Below are 18,321 nucleotides of genomic sequence, written 5' to 3'. Positions count from 1 at the left end.
CGCTTGTAGCGAGTTCCTATGCAGGTGCTTCTATAGAAAATAGAATAGAAGTGGATTTCACCTCTGTCCTTTGCTATTTTATTCATGCCGTCTTTTGCTGAGATCAAGCAGATGTTAAGCTGAAACATTTCCACAGTAACCAAGCACAGGGAAATGCGCAGCCAGGGCACACAGACACCAGAGAGATAACGCATGGAGCCCGAGGAGGGCAGGATCTCTCTGCAGTGACAGCAGGGGGGGCAAAGAAAGTTGCTAGGAATAAAAATAGCCAGGGAAGAAGAAACACTTCTTCCGTCTTCTCAGTGAAGTACTGCACACAGGTAAATGTTTGCCAGGGAAAGTGGGGGGTAAATACGAGAAGGGGTATTCTACATGTCTTGCATGACCAGTTCAATACCAACTCATCTTTTTCCACGAGAAGACATCTTTCTTGACTCTAATATCCTGTTAGTAAAATATTACATGCTCATTAGATCTAAGTATCTGTCCATATTAGGAATTCCTTCCCTTTGCCTGTGTAGATTATATCAGCCCACACGCACACCCGTACGTACTGCCCTTTCCTACATGTTCTCTTAATATCCTATAAAAGTTGTTACTGGAGCATAATGTCTTCGTCGTAATGGCTTTTGAGGCTTGGTCTCCACTACGAAGCCAGCCCGGCATAAAAGGAACGAGACTGGAACACGCTCCCATACAGAGTAGGTTGAAGCAACGCACAGCAAGAAGGGGGTGACAGCAGGTCTGGCAAAAATCTTCTTTATTGTGGAAGCATTAAAAATGTGGAAGGCTGCAACCTTCTACGCGTTTCGTGCAATGAAAGTTGCACTTTATCAAGAAGTCAGTTTGAACATGGTATGACACGCTATATATAGGGACAGTCTGCCGTTTTGGCGCCAAAAAAACACACTCTTTGGAATTTGCATAAGGATTGTATCACACACAGCTGTGCCAGCGCTATGCCAGAAGCGACTAATTACCTGTTCAGCCCCATGAGACATCCGCCTGCCAAACACTCCTGCTCTGTGGAACGCACAGCAGGGCAATGGAGGGCGAAATCTCGCGAGATGCGTTCCAGGGTAGTCCCGACTGCTCGCGCATGCGCAGTGTGCCTGTAAAATTGAAAAAGAAATCCCGGTCCCTTTAAAGGGAACAGCTACTGTCCTATAAGTGCGCGCAATACAATCCTTATGCAAATTCCAAAGAGTGTGTTTTTTTGGCGCCAAAACGGCAGACTGTCCCTCTGGCGACAGCACGCAGATTGTGAGTAACCCTGGAGATTTACACATTCAATTGTTAGTACTACTGGGGGCCAGCCCAATGAGGTTAGGGGTGGGTGTTTTCATGCAACTACCCCTGCCTTCAGGGCAACTGGAGCCCTTTTTATAGTTGTACTGTATTCAAGTCCCAGGAGGTTACTTCATTAATGACTTTAACAATCACAAGTAATGGGACTACATACTTGAGCACCATATTACCCTTTTGTATGGAACACGCTCCCAATCTGTCCCTACGCACTATATGGTGGAGGTGCTCCCTACGCCCCCGCCGCGTGTCCCTAAAAGGTCAGCTGTAAATTATCAGTCAGAGGAACAGGGGACAGGGGACCAATGATCCCAATGGAGTACAACTGGGGCAACAAACGGCCCAGAGGCCATGTCATTGAATACATTAGCATGAATCTGAGTAATAGGTATGTGTTTCCGCATCACACACTATATATGCAGGTGAATGGGGAGGGGACATAGCAGAGCTGGTACAGAAATCTAAATCTGATGCTGGCAGCTCTCAACATCCTCTATTAATATCTGGGAGCTTCTTTCTTTCCGGGTCTTTGATTATCGTTTTATTGTAACACAACTTGCAATTAAACTGCAACAGGGGAAAAAATAAAAAAATGATGTTGAGCAATTATTTCCCGTATGATGTGAGATGATGAGCTGCGCAGTGGGACGCTGCGCAGTGGGACGCTGCGCAGTGGGACACTGCGAGCCCGCCTGGCGCAGCGCCCTGTGCAGCTTGCACGCGGCCGCGCAGTTGTTTGGAAGGCTCTGGATGCATTAAACATCAGTTGTTACAAAACACAAACAATCTAATTACATGCTTCAAGGTTATCGTTCCACACCCGGCTTTCTTGTTCATTGGTCTCAGGGCAGGGACAGCTAGAGGTGACAAGAAGTAAGACTGTGATACCATGTATCACAGCAGGGGGGGAGGGGGGAGGGAACTGCTCAATTGTCTCCTGAAAAACAGGATTTGGGTGCAATTTCTGCAATATTTGTTTTAAAAGAAACAGAGCACTTTCCGAGTTCCCATTAGATACGGAATGTTACCTTTGGGATACACACGGCAGTCACTTCATTTGTGATTACCCATTATCCTGGTAATTGCATTTCAAATGCTTTTACAAGCTCCAAATGTGTTTGAATATTTGTGCCCCTCCCCCCCCCCCCCCCAAATACTTGAGGGCACAGAACCTTGCATTGGTTAATTCACAGCAGTACTCAGCCTATCATGGTCGATAACTAGGGGATCACACTATCTCGCGCCCATTAATCTGGCTAGCAGCCATGTTTGGATATATCATTTCGTATTTTATACAAGAATATATTGTCTCTAAGCGTTAGCTACCTGTGCTTGAGAGATGTGTCTCTGTTTTGGTCCAGTTGTATCTGATTCTTATATTTGTTGCTTTATCATGCCACATTCCCTGGGATAGAGCTGATTGCCTGGCTTACACTGTTGCATGTAAAGTACACACTCTGGTGCCTATGACCTACGCATCGCAAATGGGTTTTTGTGCAGGAAACTTGGTGCATGTCAAAGTCAACTTCAATTCTTGCACCTGTGTGCCAAACTCAAATTTCTCCATCTGTGCCCCCCAAAAATAAATTTTTACCGGTCTTGGACGAAAGTTTCTATTAAAGTCAATGAGTAATTTTGGACAAAAACAGTTGTTTACTCTATCTACAGTATCTCAATGTCTTGTAAAGCACATACACAGAGTGACCCCTGCTCCGATGTGACTATCTCAGTGCCTTGTAAAGCACATACACAGAGCGAGCCCTGCTCCGATGTGACTATCTCAGTGTCTTGTAAAGCACATACAGAGCGAACCCTGCTCCGATGTGACTATCTCAATGCCTTGTAAAGCACATACAGAGCGAGCCCTGCTCCGGTGTGACTATCTAGGTGCCTTGTAAAGCACATACACAGAGCGAACCCTGCTCCGATGTGACTATCTCAATGCCTTGTAAAGCACATACACAGAGCGAGCCCTGCTCCGATGTGACTATCTCAGTGTCTTGTAAAGCACATACAGAGCGAACCCTGCTCCGATGTGACTATCTCAATGCCTTGTAAAGCACATACAGAGCGAACCCTGCTCCGATGTGACTATCTCAATGCCTTGTAAAGCACATACACAGAGCGAACCCTGCTCCGATGTGACTATCTCAATGTCTTGTAAAGCTCATACAGAGCGAACCCTGCTCCGATGTGACTATCTCAGTGTCCTGTAAAGCACATACACAGAGCGAACCCTGCTCCGATGCTCAATTCCTTAATAGTTTTACTGCCAAATGAAGTTGCTACAGTATGTCTCAACACAAAAATGTATTTGATGCAGCAGGGATGTTTCATTAAATAAGCTATAATTAATATTACACTAATAATTCAGATTTACTAATAGTTATAAATGAAAAAAATACACATTAGTATGTTTTAATTGAAATTGTATCAATCAGGTATTGAACATGTCAAAATTAATTTCAAACAATTTCTTCAAAGTGCTGGTCTCCTCTAGGACAGGGATACACAGTGCAGGTCTCCTCTAGGACAGGGATACACAGTGCATGTCTCCTCTGGGACAGAGATACACAGTGCAGGTCTCCTCTAGGACAGGGATACAGAGTGCAGGTCTCCTCTAGGACAGAGATACACAGTGCAGGTCTCCTCTAGGACAGAGATACAGAGTGCAGGTCTCCTCTAGGACAGAGATACACCGTGCAGGTCTCCTCTAGGTCAGAGATACACAGTGCAGGTCTCCTCTAGGACAGAGATACAACGTGCCGGTCTCCTCTAGGACAGAGATACAAAGTGCAGGTCTCCCCTAGGACAGGGATACACAGTGCAGGTCTCCTCTAGGACAGGGATACAAAGTGCAGGTTTCCTCTAGGACAGAGATACACGGTGCAGGTCTCCTCTAGGACAGAGATACACAGTGCAGGTCTCCTCTAGGACAGAGGTACACAGTGCAGGTCTCCTCTAGGACAGAGATACACAGTGCAGGTCTCCTCTAGGACAGAGATACACAGTGCAGGTCTCCTCTAGGACAGAGATACAAAGTGCAGGTTTCCTCTAGGACAGAGATACACAGTGCAGGTCTCCTCTAGGACAGAGATACACAGTGCAGGTCTCCTCTAGGACAGAGGTACACAGTGCAGGTCTCCTCTAGGACAGAGATACACAGTGCAGGTCTCCTCTAGGACAGAGATACACAGTGCAGGTCTCCTCTGGGACAGAGATACAAGGTGCAGGTCTCCTCTAGGACAGAGATACACAGTGCAGGTCTCCTCTAGGACAGAGATACACAGTGCAGGTCTCCTCTAGGACAGGGATACACAGTGCAGGTCTCCTCTAGGACAGAGGTACACAGTGCAGGTGTCCTCTAGGATAGAGATACACAGTGCAGGTCTCCTCTAGGACAGAGGTACAGAGTGCCGGTCTCCTCTAGGACAGAAGTACAAAGTGCAGGTCTCCTCTGGGACAGGGATACACAGTGCAGGTCTCCTCTGGGACAGGGATACACAGTGCAGGTCTCCTCTCGGACAGAAGTACAAAGTGCAGGTCTCCTCTAGGACAGAGATACACAGTGCAGGTCTCCTCTAGGACAGAGATACACGGTGCAGGTCTCCTCTAGGACAGAGGTGCACAGTGCAGGTCTCCTCTAGGACAGAGATACACAGTGCAGGTCTCCTCTAGGACAGGGATACAGAGTGCAGGTCTCCTCTAGGACAGAGATACACAGTGCAGGTCTCCTCTAGGACAGAGATACACAGTGCAGGTCTCCTCTAGGACAGAGGTACACAGTGCCGGTCTCCTCTAGGACAGAGATACACAGTGCAGGTCTCCTCTAGGACAGAGATACAAAGTGCAGGTCTCCTCTAGGACAGGGATACACAGTGCCGGTCTCCTCTAGGACAGAGATACACAGTGCAGGTCTCCTCTAGGACAGAGATACAAAGTGCAGGTCTCCTCTAGGACAGGGATACACAGTGCCGGTCTCCTCTAGGACAGGGATACACAGCAGAGCTCTACTCACACGTTCATAATGAAGATCTCCATTTAATGTGACAGCCAAGAACAGCGGAATAACAACGTTGCAGGTTCCATATGGACCTGTCATCCATTTGGAAGCATATGGGTATCTCCGTGGCTGATACTATACACCTCATACATCGACCGTGGCCCCTTGCAGACCCACTTACCAGAACACCCTCCTAGTGTCTCTATTTGTTCTTCCTACCTACCAATTAGATTGTAAGCTCTTAAGGCCAGGGACTCCTTTCCCTAAATGTTACTTTTCTGTCTGAAGCGCGTATTCCCATTATGTGTTATTTGTATTAATTGTTATATATATTATTATGTCAAGTGTATTACTGCTGTGAAGCGCTTTGTACATTAATGGCGCTATATAAATAAAGATATACAGTACATACACACATACAAACATACATACACACATACATACATACATACATACATACACACACACATACATATATACACACATAAACATACACACACATACATACACACAAACATACACACACATACATACATACACACACATACATACACACATACAAACATATACACACATACATACACATACATACACACATACATACATACACACACATACACACATACATACATACAAACATACACACACATACATACATACACACATATAAACATACACACACATACATACACACATACAAACATACATACATACACACATACAAACATACACACACATACATACACACATACATACACACATACAAACATACATACACATACTTACATACAAACATACACACACACATCTGGGGAGGTCCAGTTCCTGAGACATACTTCACTATTTTTCTCCTTTTCATTTTTCCTCTTCTTCCTAATTTTTTTGCGCCTAGGTATTTATTTTAAAAGAGACGCACTCTTTCATCATATTTTAGATATTTCTCGCTCAATCCCCACGAACATTTGCACAATTGTATGTCTGTTACGTGGATTAACATTATATAAGAAGCATAATATAAAAAATAACCTGATGTTAACTAAACTGATGTCACTGTATTATATCAACAAGTACAGTACCAGGTACACTGCGGGAGGTTCATGTTCATTAAACAAGTTTTCCTTCGTAGCTTGTAAATGTGTTAAAACAGTTGTAATCTAATCTGAAATACTAAAATTACTATAGTGTCCTCCTCCTGCTGAAACGCGCGCCCAAGGACGAGAACGCAGTGATCCAGCTGCTCCCACTCCTGAACGATACGTTGTTTTTTTATAAATGAGTATTTTCAGTCCTAGCGACCATCGTTCATCAGGGAGCATTTCATGGAAGCGTTTTGGACCATCATTTTTGCTCAAGCACTTTATAACGCACTTATCCTCTTCGCTAAACACCATTTGGTAACTATGCACTTGATGAGGTCATCACGCCATCACCAATTCCAAAGAATATATGTTAGATTATCAAATATTTCCTAAAATGTAATAAACTACTGTGACAGACCTATATGTATATAGTATATACAGTATATACTGTGACAGACCTATAATTGCTCACATTTGCAGAGCATGATGAAAAATGAAAGGGGTCCTGTTTTTCTAAACACAGCGTATATATACATACACCTGTCTTTCTATATAAAGATAATGATATATTATAGTACACTTTATAGTTCTACTAATAGCATATTCTGCAGTACCTTGCATGATACTGCACTGCGCATTTTAGGATCTTGCGTTACTGCATAGGACACGCTTGTTCATTTAAAATAGATGCCGGGCACAAGTTTCCAGCATAACCCAAAGTTCTCCTTGTTCAATGCTGCACAGTCCATGTAAAAAAGCCGCTCTGCTTCACTGATCCACACGCGAACGCAGCCTGACCCAGGATCAGTCCCTCTTCGGATCCCCGCTATTAATTAGTGATGGGTTTCCTGGAGGTGATTGTTTAATTAATATGCTGCCTGCCCTACCTGCTGCATATCATTTTAACAAGATGAGATACCGTGGGACACAAGGTCAGAGGCAGGTCCCCTGTCAGGGCCGGACTATTATCAGTGTCACATTATTAATCCCTATTAATATGTATGCTTCTGGCAACCACACCAGGTGGCACGTGCTAATATATCACCCGCTTACTGTCTGAATGTCCAGGATCACGTGTGTGGGCAAGAAAGGGATGAAAGATTATTTATGTTAGCACCTTTTTATTTTACCTCTGTTTATCTATGTGATATGAAACAGGTTTAAAAAAAGTGTCTTGTTTCACTAGAATTTCCCTTCGGTATGCACCCTCAGATTAGAGAGATACAAGTCCTAAATATGCAATCTTTGGTATATTCTAAGAGTTGTGTTCCTTTAGTTATGGAAGAAACAGAGGTTATTTGTGAGACATACACACTTAGGGCCATACTGTATTTACCATGTGGCGATATTTACCTTCCAGCCGAGTCACCTAAATGGGTCTCCCGGCGAAAGAAGATGTTTTATGGCATAACACGGCTTAGTAAATATGGGCCCCTGGGTCCAATTTAGAAAACAGTGCTGAGACTTACAGCACCATGAGGTCCATTCAAGTAAACGGGTCTTTAAGGTGTGCCAAGGCTTAGCAGTGTTTAGTAAATCTGAACCTTAATGCACTTGGAAACCTTTGTTTCAGCTTGCTATGGCCTTGTAACCATTTAATTCCCAATGCTGATGGTGAACAGAAGAATATGACACAGCTCGGTCTGCTTCTGAGACCAGCTCCTACTGTAGCTGCCGGACGTGATCAGAAACCAGCTTCTTGTCTAGTGTAGCTTCAGTATCCTTTAACTGCTGTGGTAAGGTCTCAATCTCTGCTTAGAACACAGCCAGCATCAGGGACAACGCTCTAAACTCCCTCTACAGTTACAGCAGCTGGATGTTTGTTATGGTATTTGGAAAAGTGTCAACCAGCACTGCACTGACTCCCCCAAAACCATTATCTTACAGTACCTGAATACTACACTTATGCAAATAACCGCGGGCTGAAATTGTAAGTGTGCATTTTAACCATTTCTTTTCAGAAGCATCTCTTCCGCTCTTTACCTATAGTGTATGTATATGTGTATATATATATATATATATATATATATATATATATATATACCTATAGTGTATGTATATATACCTATAGTGTATGTATATATACAGCAGGGCCCCGCTTCTCGGCACCCCCGCTTTTCGGCGATCCACTGATACGGCGGCACCGAGAAGGGGGCCGCCACCTTGGATCCTCAGTCGCGCATGCGCGGAACGGACGGGTGCGCCCGGCACACATGCGCAGACCGCAGTTTGCGCGCGCAGACCGTAGGTCGCGCATGCGCAGAACGGCAAAAATGCCGATTTGCGCATGCAAAATAACTGAAAATCGCCGGATCCGCTTTCCGGCGATTTTCACTATACGGCGGGCCCCTGGAACGGAACCCGCCATATACCCGGGGCCCTCCTACATATATATATATATATATATATATATATATATATATATATATCATACCAACTACAGTACTACACTGATAAGCTTTCTACTAATATACAACAGGAGCATGCTGCATTGTATCTATGAGTTCTAACTATAGTAGCTAAATGTATCTGCCAAGATAGTTATGCTGCAAAATTCACAAGGGTAAAATAATATAACAAAGTGGAATCACAATGTACTACTAGGCCCTTATTCTAAATTGGCTGAGGTTGTTTGCACCTTGTAGCAAAGTGTTATTCTGCATTCAAGGGAATAGGACTTAGCCGTTCAGGAATAAAGCAAAGCCACCCCACAGCACCCTGAATAGGAGCGTAGCCACCCCACAGCACCCTGAATAGGAGCAAAGCCACCCCACAGCACCCTGAATAGGAGCGTAGCCAGAATGTATTGTGCATGTCTGTTATTTTCTAGGCACACCAGGAAACAAAGGGCTTTAATTTGCAAATTCCAACTAAAGAGTTGTCAAAATCAGACATATTTTTTGATCAATACCCATTTTTCAGGCAGAGGAGCCAGAAATAAATCTCAAGTTCCACAAAAGTAAAGCTTGATAAATTCTGCCCACAATGCATAAATACATACTGTACTTCATGTCCCCAATCATACCCAATTAAGTACTTTTAAAGCTAATTCTCTGACCTCCTACTGAAAAACCATGTTTAATTATTTTGTGTATAATGTTCACCGCCCAGACCTTTCACGCTCACTTCATTATTTTAAAATAATGTTGTTATCATGAATAATAACTGCGTCTCCGTTCTCATTACAAGGTTGGGACGTTCTAATTAAGATTGCCTTCTTGTTCTGCGGCACTAAAAGAATTCACCGTACTTTACATTAGAAATATACAAACAATTATCTGGTCCTGACTTTACATGCTCTGCAGCTGCAAAGAGATCACGTAGTATTTTCATCCATGTTTTGCAACCAAAAGCTGTTCAAAGCAGCCTAATGGTAAAAAATAGGTGTGAAACTCCCTTTCTGCTACGTCTGTCCCTTTGCAAATCTCGAGTGGGGTCAATTCTAAAGATATTCTTTGATACGGTTGAAACTCTTTACATCAGATGTACATTCAGATGTTGTGAGACTTACTCGCTCTGACTCCGAAAATAGTGCATTCGCAGTTGCGCCGTGGGTGGGTCCATGCTTCTGGATCGTCCCCACGCGTGGCGATAATCCTCCAGAAGCTTGCCCCGGTGCCGGAAACGGAAAGATTTGCCTTGTAAGGCATTAACAGCTTGTTTATCTCGTTAGTCTATTAAAAGGTATAACTATGAGGCTGCGGCGCTATCACCGCCCACATTGAAGCTCCGCCGACCATATTGGTTCCAGGCATCACTCCTCACTTCCGCCCACACTGCAGCTACTGCAGCCATCTTGGTTATTGATGTTCTGAAGCAGGACTTCCTCCAGGAAGTTGCCAGAGCATGGTTTCTGTTTGTTCCAGTAAGACTCCTGCGTTCCTGTTCTTTTATACCCAGGCTCTGACCCCGACCATGCCCCTCTGCTGCCTGCCTTGACTCCAGCCTGTGACCCCGACCTTGCACCTCTGCCAGCTTCGACCCCGACGTTGCCCCTCTGCTGCCTGCCTTGACCCCAGTCTGTGACCCCGATCTTGCCCCTCTGCTGCCTGCGTCGACCCCAGCCTATGACCCGACCTTGCACCTCTGCCAGCCTCGACCCCGACGTTGCCCCTCTGACTGCCTCGACCCCAGTCTGTGACCCCGACCTTGCCCCTCTGCTGCCTGCCTCGACCCCAGCCTATGACCAGACCTTGCACCTCTGCCTGCCTCGACCCCGACCTTACCCCTCTGCCGCCTGCCTCGACCCCAGCCTGTGACCCTGACATTGCACCTCTGCCACCTCCCTCGACCCCAGTCTGTGACCCTGACATTGCACCTCTGCCACCTGCCTCGACCCCAGCCTGTGACCCTGACCACTCTATTCTCAATTCAGGACCTTCTCGGTTCAGGTCGGTGATTTGATATTTCACCTCAGCCCTGAGAATCGCTTCCTGTTTAGAGACGAGCGTCGTTACAATAATATCTCAGAGGAAACACGCAGATAGTGAATTCGCAGTTGCGCTGTGGGGGGTCGATGCAGTATTTTGCACCCACGATTGCAGTCAGGAGACTTTGACAAATAATACTCCCTAGTTAATATGCTGTGAAGTAGTCTTCTGTGCTGCACTGAAGTGATCTCTTCTCCAGTGCTGGAAACACCGCTTTACAGCATATTGAGACCTCAAGGGGCCATTACGACTGTCCCCCCCCCCCCTGCTCCTGCCCCCACCCCCCCCCCCCCAATCACCCTTTCTCCTGCGTTTTCTGACGTCAGAAAGTAATGTGGCGCCGTGTTGCCATGGCAACGCCACGTCATGTGACGTCGCGGCATAATTTGACGATGTGTTGCCATGGTGACACGTCGCCAGAGACAAGGTAAGGGACTTACAGAGACCTTGCACGCTCTCCTGGAATTTAATTAAAATGTAGTGGGGAAGAACACGGGGCCCCTGTAAGCGCCGCGCCCCCTCCCAGAAAATCTCACCCCCCCCCCCAGTTTGTGCACCATTGAGTTAGAGCAGCGAATGTACGTTTCCATGTGCTACAGTGAGCAATTCGATGAGCGATTATATGGAGATTGGGGGAGAGGTTGTATGGAGAAATAAGGGGATTTGGGGGTACCTTTATTACAAAAGGATTTCAAAAGTTTGACATTTTCCGTAATCTTTCTTCCTTTTTTCTGCGTTAATAGAATCCTGATGCGGAGTAAAACTTTGTTGCTACATCGTATATATAAAAAGGACGGCATTTAGTTAACGCGTGTGGTACATTTCACGCCAACACGAATGGATGAGCCAGAAGACGGGGAGACGCTGCAAGACGCACATTGAAGGATACACCGCCTTCGGAATGTGGCGTTCTGTGTGTGTGTTTAGACAGAAAACGTACATATACATTCCTTGGATGGGTTCTTGTAGCACGCCATTTCTACCAGGTACAAATAATGTGTCTCCAGCACTGCCCGGCTTCCGGAAGGCAGCATCGCACCTGAAAGCTGGTCTTTACATATATTTTGTCAGCCCATATACAAAAAGGTATCGCCTATTACTGAAGTATTCATTCTTGCACAAATTCAGTTAGCTAGGTAATTAAAAGACAAGAAAAAAATATCTTCTTCATTATAAGCTTTGGTATTTTTTTATTTTATTTATAATCTTTTACTTTAATGAACCCTAATTAGGAAAAGATTCAAGACAGAAAGAAAACATTTTCTCTCGCATTTAATGACTTGCTTTATATTTTGTCTCACATCAACAGATCTTGGGGTAAAATAGGAAATGCGTACTGCAATTATAATTAAAGTGCTAATTATGAAGTGTGAAAGATAGCTAGAAGCAGAGGGGAATAGAACGGATATTGAGATCCTGGTGGTGGACTTCATATATATACGCCCAGATGATCATAATATGTCTACTCAATACATATACAAATTATTTTTTTTTAGTTAACCCTTCTAAATTTCTACAATTCTGATTATTAAAAAAATATGTATCTGCAGCAGTTATTTTGTAACTCAGAGATTTGGCGAATGTAAACAAAATGCACAATTTGGCGTTTTCCCCATCGTATTCTACTTTCGCTGAAAATTCTCTACTCTCTAATCTCTATGGGTAACGTGATGATATAATACGTTTCTAGATATAGCATTGCAACGCTATACATAAGATTTTTCAGGCTCAGTAAGACCCTGCCCCAAAAGGCTTACAATCTGATTTTGCTGCCTGGGGAAATGACTTGTCCGAGGTCACAGCAGAGGTGACACTAGGATTCAGGCCAGGCTCTCCCAATTCAAAGGCAGTGACATTAGCACTGAGCTACTCCTGTTCCCCACAGGATACCCATCAATATTAAAGACATAAAACTGTGCACGTTCTCCAGCAGACTGTAAATAGGAGTCATCATACATTACCTGCCCGTCTGCAATATACCAGATATACTGAAGAGAACAAAGTCCGTGATCACCACTTTGCCATTGTCGTAGAAAACATTTTTTGACTTGAGATCCTTGTGTAGAATGCCCTTGGCATGCAGGTACCCCATTCCCTAAAAGGCATAAATGGATAAGAAGCGGTCAGGAGAATCATAAGATAGGGAAGGAACGAGAAAACAAAGAACCCATCATCCCAGCTAAAGTGAACTGCAGGGGTTACATCCAAGTTAGACACCTAGAAAAGAATATCAATCGTATTCCCTAAAGTGCCAGGAAATCAGTGCATTATTCACTGAGCAAAGCAGCAATAAAAACAGGGTGTTCTCACCGTACTCAATAAGGAATATATCACCCAAAATATCACCGCTAAAATAACTTGTTATGTGGGGTACTGTATGACTTGTCTTTGTCCCGGCTCCCATCAGATGTAAAATAAGCAAACCAGCCGGTGTTATAAAGGAGACATGAGTGTGATCGCCATCTCATTGCTATAGTTTGGCCGGGCAATCAGAGAATAGTCTCTGTGCTGCTCGGAGACCCAGAAGTAATGCCCAGGAGCTTCACATATGGATGTCCCAGGAGCTTCACATATGGATGTCCCAGGAGCTTCACATATGGATGTCCCAGGAGCTTCACATATGGATGTCCCAGGAGCTTCACATATGGATGTCCCAGGAGCTTCACATATGGATGTCCCAGGAGCTTCACATGTGGATGTCCCAGGAGCTTCACATGTGGATGTCCCAGGAGCTTCACATGTGGATGTCCCAGGAGCTTCACATATGGATGTCCCAGGAGCTTCACATATGGATGTCCCAGGAGCTTCACATATGGATGTCCCAGGAGCTTCACATATGGATGTCCCAGGAGCTTCACATATCGATGTCCCAGGAGCTTCACATATGGATGTCCCAGGAGCTTCACATATGGATGTCCCAGGAGCTTCACATATGGATGTCCCAGGAGCTTCACATGTGGATGTCCCAGGAGCTTCACATGTGGATGTCCCAAGAGCTTCACATATGGATGTCCCAGGAGCTTCTTCAGGTCTGGAGAATGATTGCAAAGCTGCTCCTTATAGTGCGGGAACACTATAAAATAAAATACAACAAGGACAATATTTACTAAGCCGGGTTACGCTATAGGACACCTTATAACAGGGGCGCGCAATCTTCTCCCCCCCCTGCCGGCTCTCCCTCCCTCGCGCCCCTCAGTTTGCGCCCCCCTGCCTTACAGCCCCATTCATTTGAAAGGAATGTATTGACGTAGCAGTGATGGAAGGTGTCCTATATAGTAGGGAAATCGAAATAGTAGTACGGTTTAGTAAATATGGCCCCAAATGGCTGCATAATGCCATTTTATTAGGGTCTCTAATTGTGGTTGAGAAGGTCTTTGTAAGGGTGATGATATCTGTCTTAATTTAAAAAAAAGGTTTTAAAAGGCATGTGATTTATTAACTGTTCAGTTTTTTAACGCGCGTGAACGGTAAGGAATTGCTATATCATTTGTCAGCTCCAGACAATGAATGAGACGCAGTTGGATGTGTCCTAGTGAACGCCACGGCCTCGTAAGGGCGCTTTCTATTCCAAAAGAGCTTTTCCGGAGACCGAGGGAGGCTTCGTGCTTCATCACCCCGACTCATTTATTTCCAGAGGGCAGTGATTGAAACGCGTCACATAACTCTTCCCAACCTGCACGCGGCTGGAGTGATCATCTCGGCATTCGTGGCCTCCTTTCCTTGTTTGTGAGCTCTGAGCATCATAACTCAAACTTCTTCTGTGACTAGAAAAATATCAATTGTGTCTTTAGCAGACCTTACAGAACGTGATGCACTTTCTAACTACGCGTGGAGAGGATTGCAAAAAGTAGGCAGGACTGTGTGACTGCAGATATATCAGATTAAAGGCATATACTGGAAGCAGGTGAGTGTCTCAGAAAGAGTTAGCAATACTGCAAACAGGCACTGTAAATATACCAGCACTGTACCTAAATGCAGAAGGACCTCTTGTATTTCTTCCCAATACCAGGAGTTTTCCCGTAGTAGGAGCGGGACAGCTCTGCAGAAAGATTAACAGAACAGCTACAGGGCCCTGAAGATCTATAGCAGGGCATCTGCACGGGCGGACCACGAAGGGCCTGGAGGTGACCCTTTTAGACTCGCTGCTCCTGCTAATTTCACACTAGTTGCCTATTCAGCAAAGTCTAGTTTTTCACACTAAAACCTACTTGTAAATGAAGGTTCTGTATATATAGGGCAGATGTTATAAACGCTTGTAAAATGTTGAAATATAGTCATTTGTATGTCTTTAAATATATCTAAAATGACCTTACAATAAGCGTGTGGCTCTTCTCTGATGTGGCCCCTACGGCAGAACAGGACCTTTGGTCATGGCTGTTTTGCCGCGACCAAATGACTGCTGGTGTTTGGCCACAAATGGACCCTCCGCCGCAGCCGATTCGCCGCTGGAATCCCCGCCGCTGGCCGCTTCTAAGGTAATTTTTATTGCCGTTTAGGATTTTAGTGCTTAGGGTAGGGTGTTAATTTAAGGGTTTTAATTGTTAGGGTAGGGAGTTCATTTAAGGGGTTTAAGGGTAAGGGCTTAGGTTAGGGGGTTTAAGGGTAAGGGCTTAGGTTAGGGGGTTTAAGGGTAAGGGCTTAGGTTAGGGGGTTTAAGGGTAAGGGCTTAGGTTAGGGGGTTTAAGGGTAAGGGCTTAGGTTAGGGGGTTTAAGGGTAAGGGCTTAGGTTAGGGAGTTTAAGGGTAGGGGCTTAGGTTAGGGGGTTTAAGGGTAAGGGCTTAGGTTAGGGAGTTTAAGGGTAGGGGCTTAGGTTAGGGGGTTTAAGGGTAAGGGCTTAGGTTAGGGAGTTTAAGGGTAGGGGCTTAGGTTAGGGGGTTTAAGGGTAAGGGCTTAGGTTAGGGGGTTTAAGGGTAAGGGCTTAGGTTAGGGGGTTTAAGGGTAGGGTCTTAGGTTAGGGGGTTTAAGGGTAAGGGCTTAGGTTAGGGGGTTTAAGGGTAAGGGCTTAGGTTAGGGGGTTTAAGGCACTTTCCTTAGAGGCAAGGTGGCCAACGGCGGCAGGTTCTGGCAGCGGGGTGAGTCACAGAAAAGCGCCGGTGGCCATTTGGTCACAGAGAAACGGCCACGACCCAACGTCCTAGACCACCCTACGGAGAACTAGTTGAAGAGCCCTGATTTATAGCGTCTATCTAGCAACATCTTCCTGACACAGCGACATGGGGCTTTGAGTAAAAATAGTACCCTGCAAGGTGCAAAGAAAATCCCGAGGTATTGTATGGGATGTTTCCGTTCAGAAAGAACGTCTTCCTTTCCAAAGAGTGAGTCTTACTCACTTACAGGTGTGTCCGGCTCAGAGACAAGCCAATCAGAGAGTAGCTGCATTCATGGAGGATACCACAAAGTGGGAAAGGTATGGAACAGTTGGGGACACGGTTTGGAGATACTTGAGCACAGGGGAGAGACACGGTTCCTTTTATTTGAATTCTGGAATTCTGTGATTAAACATATATACTTAATTTCTTGGTTCGGGGTTATGTGTGTGTCCCCCCCCCCCCCCCCCAAGAAGAGTGGAAAGGGGAGGATATTGGGGAAGAACTGTGCTAAGATAAGAGAGCAGAGCTGCAGCTGGGGAGAGCTGGGAGTGAGTGGATGTTATGGGGAAGTAGGTTATTTAGGAGACAATCATAACCATAAATAACTCAATGACAAAAGGCAAGATATAACTGGTAGCAGATAGGGGCCATTAACCCAGCTAAGAACAGGCTGTGAAGCCTCTCACTCCATTTGATCATTGGCTTTGTTGAATATTTAAAATGTTTGTGTGATTATGTCAAGGAGTATTGAATTAGTTTACTGTCTGAGCCTCAACTGCCATTGCTGGAAGGTTGTTTCATACAAACACTACACTTAAAGTTTAAAGCAAGCGTATTACTTTTTAGATGGTCTCATCTCATCCACTTTCTCAAGCAATGTCAACAAAATAGGTGATCAAATCTTTTTTATTATCTACAGTGGTGTTTTGTAGAGAATTGATATCTCAGCTAGAGCTGAAGGAGGGGCTCAGTGAGTAAAGACACTGACTGTGAACAACGACACTGAGTGTGAATCAGGGGAACCTGGTTCAGTTCCCGGTGTCGGCTCCTTGTAACCTTGGGCCTTTATCACTTCAGTCACTTTATCTCCCTGTGCCTCAGGCACCAAAAACATAGATTGTAAGCTCACCTGGGCAGGGACTGTGTCTGTAATAATCCTATGTACAATGCTGCTTATTGAGCGCTACATTTTAATTGTGAATCACTTTGCGCCCTATTTGGAAAGAAGCACATATTTATCAGCAAGAAACTCCATGTAGTGATTATCAAACGATTAGGAGTTTCTTGCTGATAAATATGGTGACAGGACTCAACAAAAGAGCGTTCAGGACTCGGTTCCCACAAACACACGCTATACACGTGTTTATCTATGTAATGTCTACATGTTATCCTTTGACTCTCACAGCCGCCACCAGACTAAGTTCTTTCAAAACTAAACCTGTCTCACATTTTAACTTGGTCTGTAACTGTTATATACGCCTATAATACAGTATATATTATCTCTAACTGTGCATGCTATGTCTTGTATATAATGTATAACCCTGTTTACTCATTGTAACTATGTATTTGTCATTATAACTCTGTGCCCAGGACATGCGTGAGAACGAGCGGTAACTCTCACTATATTATTACTTTCTGGTAACACACGTTATAAATAAATAATATCAACAAAATGACTTAGAAATAGGTTGAATGTGATTTCCCGTAGAAAACGAGTTACAAAGCCATGACGTACCTGCCAGTGTATAAGGGCCCTGGCGGGCCCACCCGTAGCACATACAACGTACATCGTAAGGGCAATCAAGGACCAATGATGGTGACTCAGCCAAGGGCTGTACACATACAGTAACACATACAGAAACGCTTCCACCGCACTATGACCTTTAACCTCTGGGTGGCCGGTGAAGAAGTTAATTAAGCCCGTGTGATCTTTCTGATGCATAAACCGTTCTGCTAGGAAAGCAGCTGCATCCCTCCGTGTCTGCTGTGCAGTTCTGCTACGATGCAAACGCTCTATGATCCTTTGCTGTAAGAGGGGACTGCAGAGGTTAGGTTACCCTCCAACACGAAGAATACATTGTTGATTCTCGATTATATTCTCACCGCTTCATTAATGTATGTTCTTTAGGGCAGATTCACCCTTCACCTATATCCAATGCACTTACACCTACTGTATATCCAATGCACTTACACTTATATCCAGTGCACTTATAAACGTACTGTATCACCTCTCTGTATTTTGCATTGTCTGTACCCTTTGCAAAGTGCTGCATGCACTTAGATCGTAAGCTCTTTGGGGCAGGAGCTCCTTTTCCTAATGCATACTTTTAAATAGACGTGCTTATTCCTATTGTGTCATGTGTATTACTGCTGTAAAGCGCTGTGCACATGGATAGCTCTAAATAAATACAGAT

At 44.7% G+C, this 18,321-nt stretch overlaps 1 protein-coding gene across 3 annotated transcripts in view; it reads right to left on the bottom strand.

The window, feature by feature from the left end:
• The window catches only part of KSR2 (kinase suppressor of ras 2), a 329,003-nt gene that overhangs the window by 24,334 nt on the left and 286,348 nt on the right, over nt 1-18,321 (bottom strand). For all 3 annotated transcript variants that reach the window (XM_075568096.1, XM_075568097.1, XM_075568098.1), the window contains one exon: nt 12,779-12,912. In XM_075568096.1, coding sequence (XP_075424211.1) covers nt 12,779-12,912 — 134 coding nt within the window. The remainder of the gene's footprint in view (nt 1-12,778; nt 12,913-18,321) is intronic.

This window comes from Ascaphus truei, chromosome 13 (genome assembly GCF_040206685.1).
Source record: "Ascaphus truei isolate aAscTru1 chromosome 13, aAscTru1.hap1, whole genome shotgun sequence".
NCBI lineage: Eukaryota > Metazoa > Chordata > Amphibia > Anura > Ascaphidae > Ascaphus > Ascaphus truei.
Note: the sequence above shows the minus strand (reverse complement) of the source record. Positions and strands in the feature narration are given on the sequence as shown.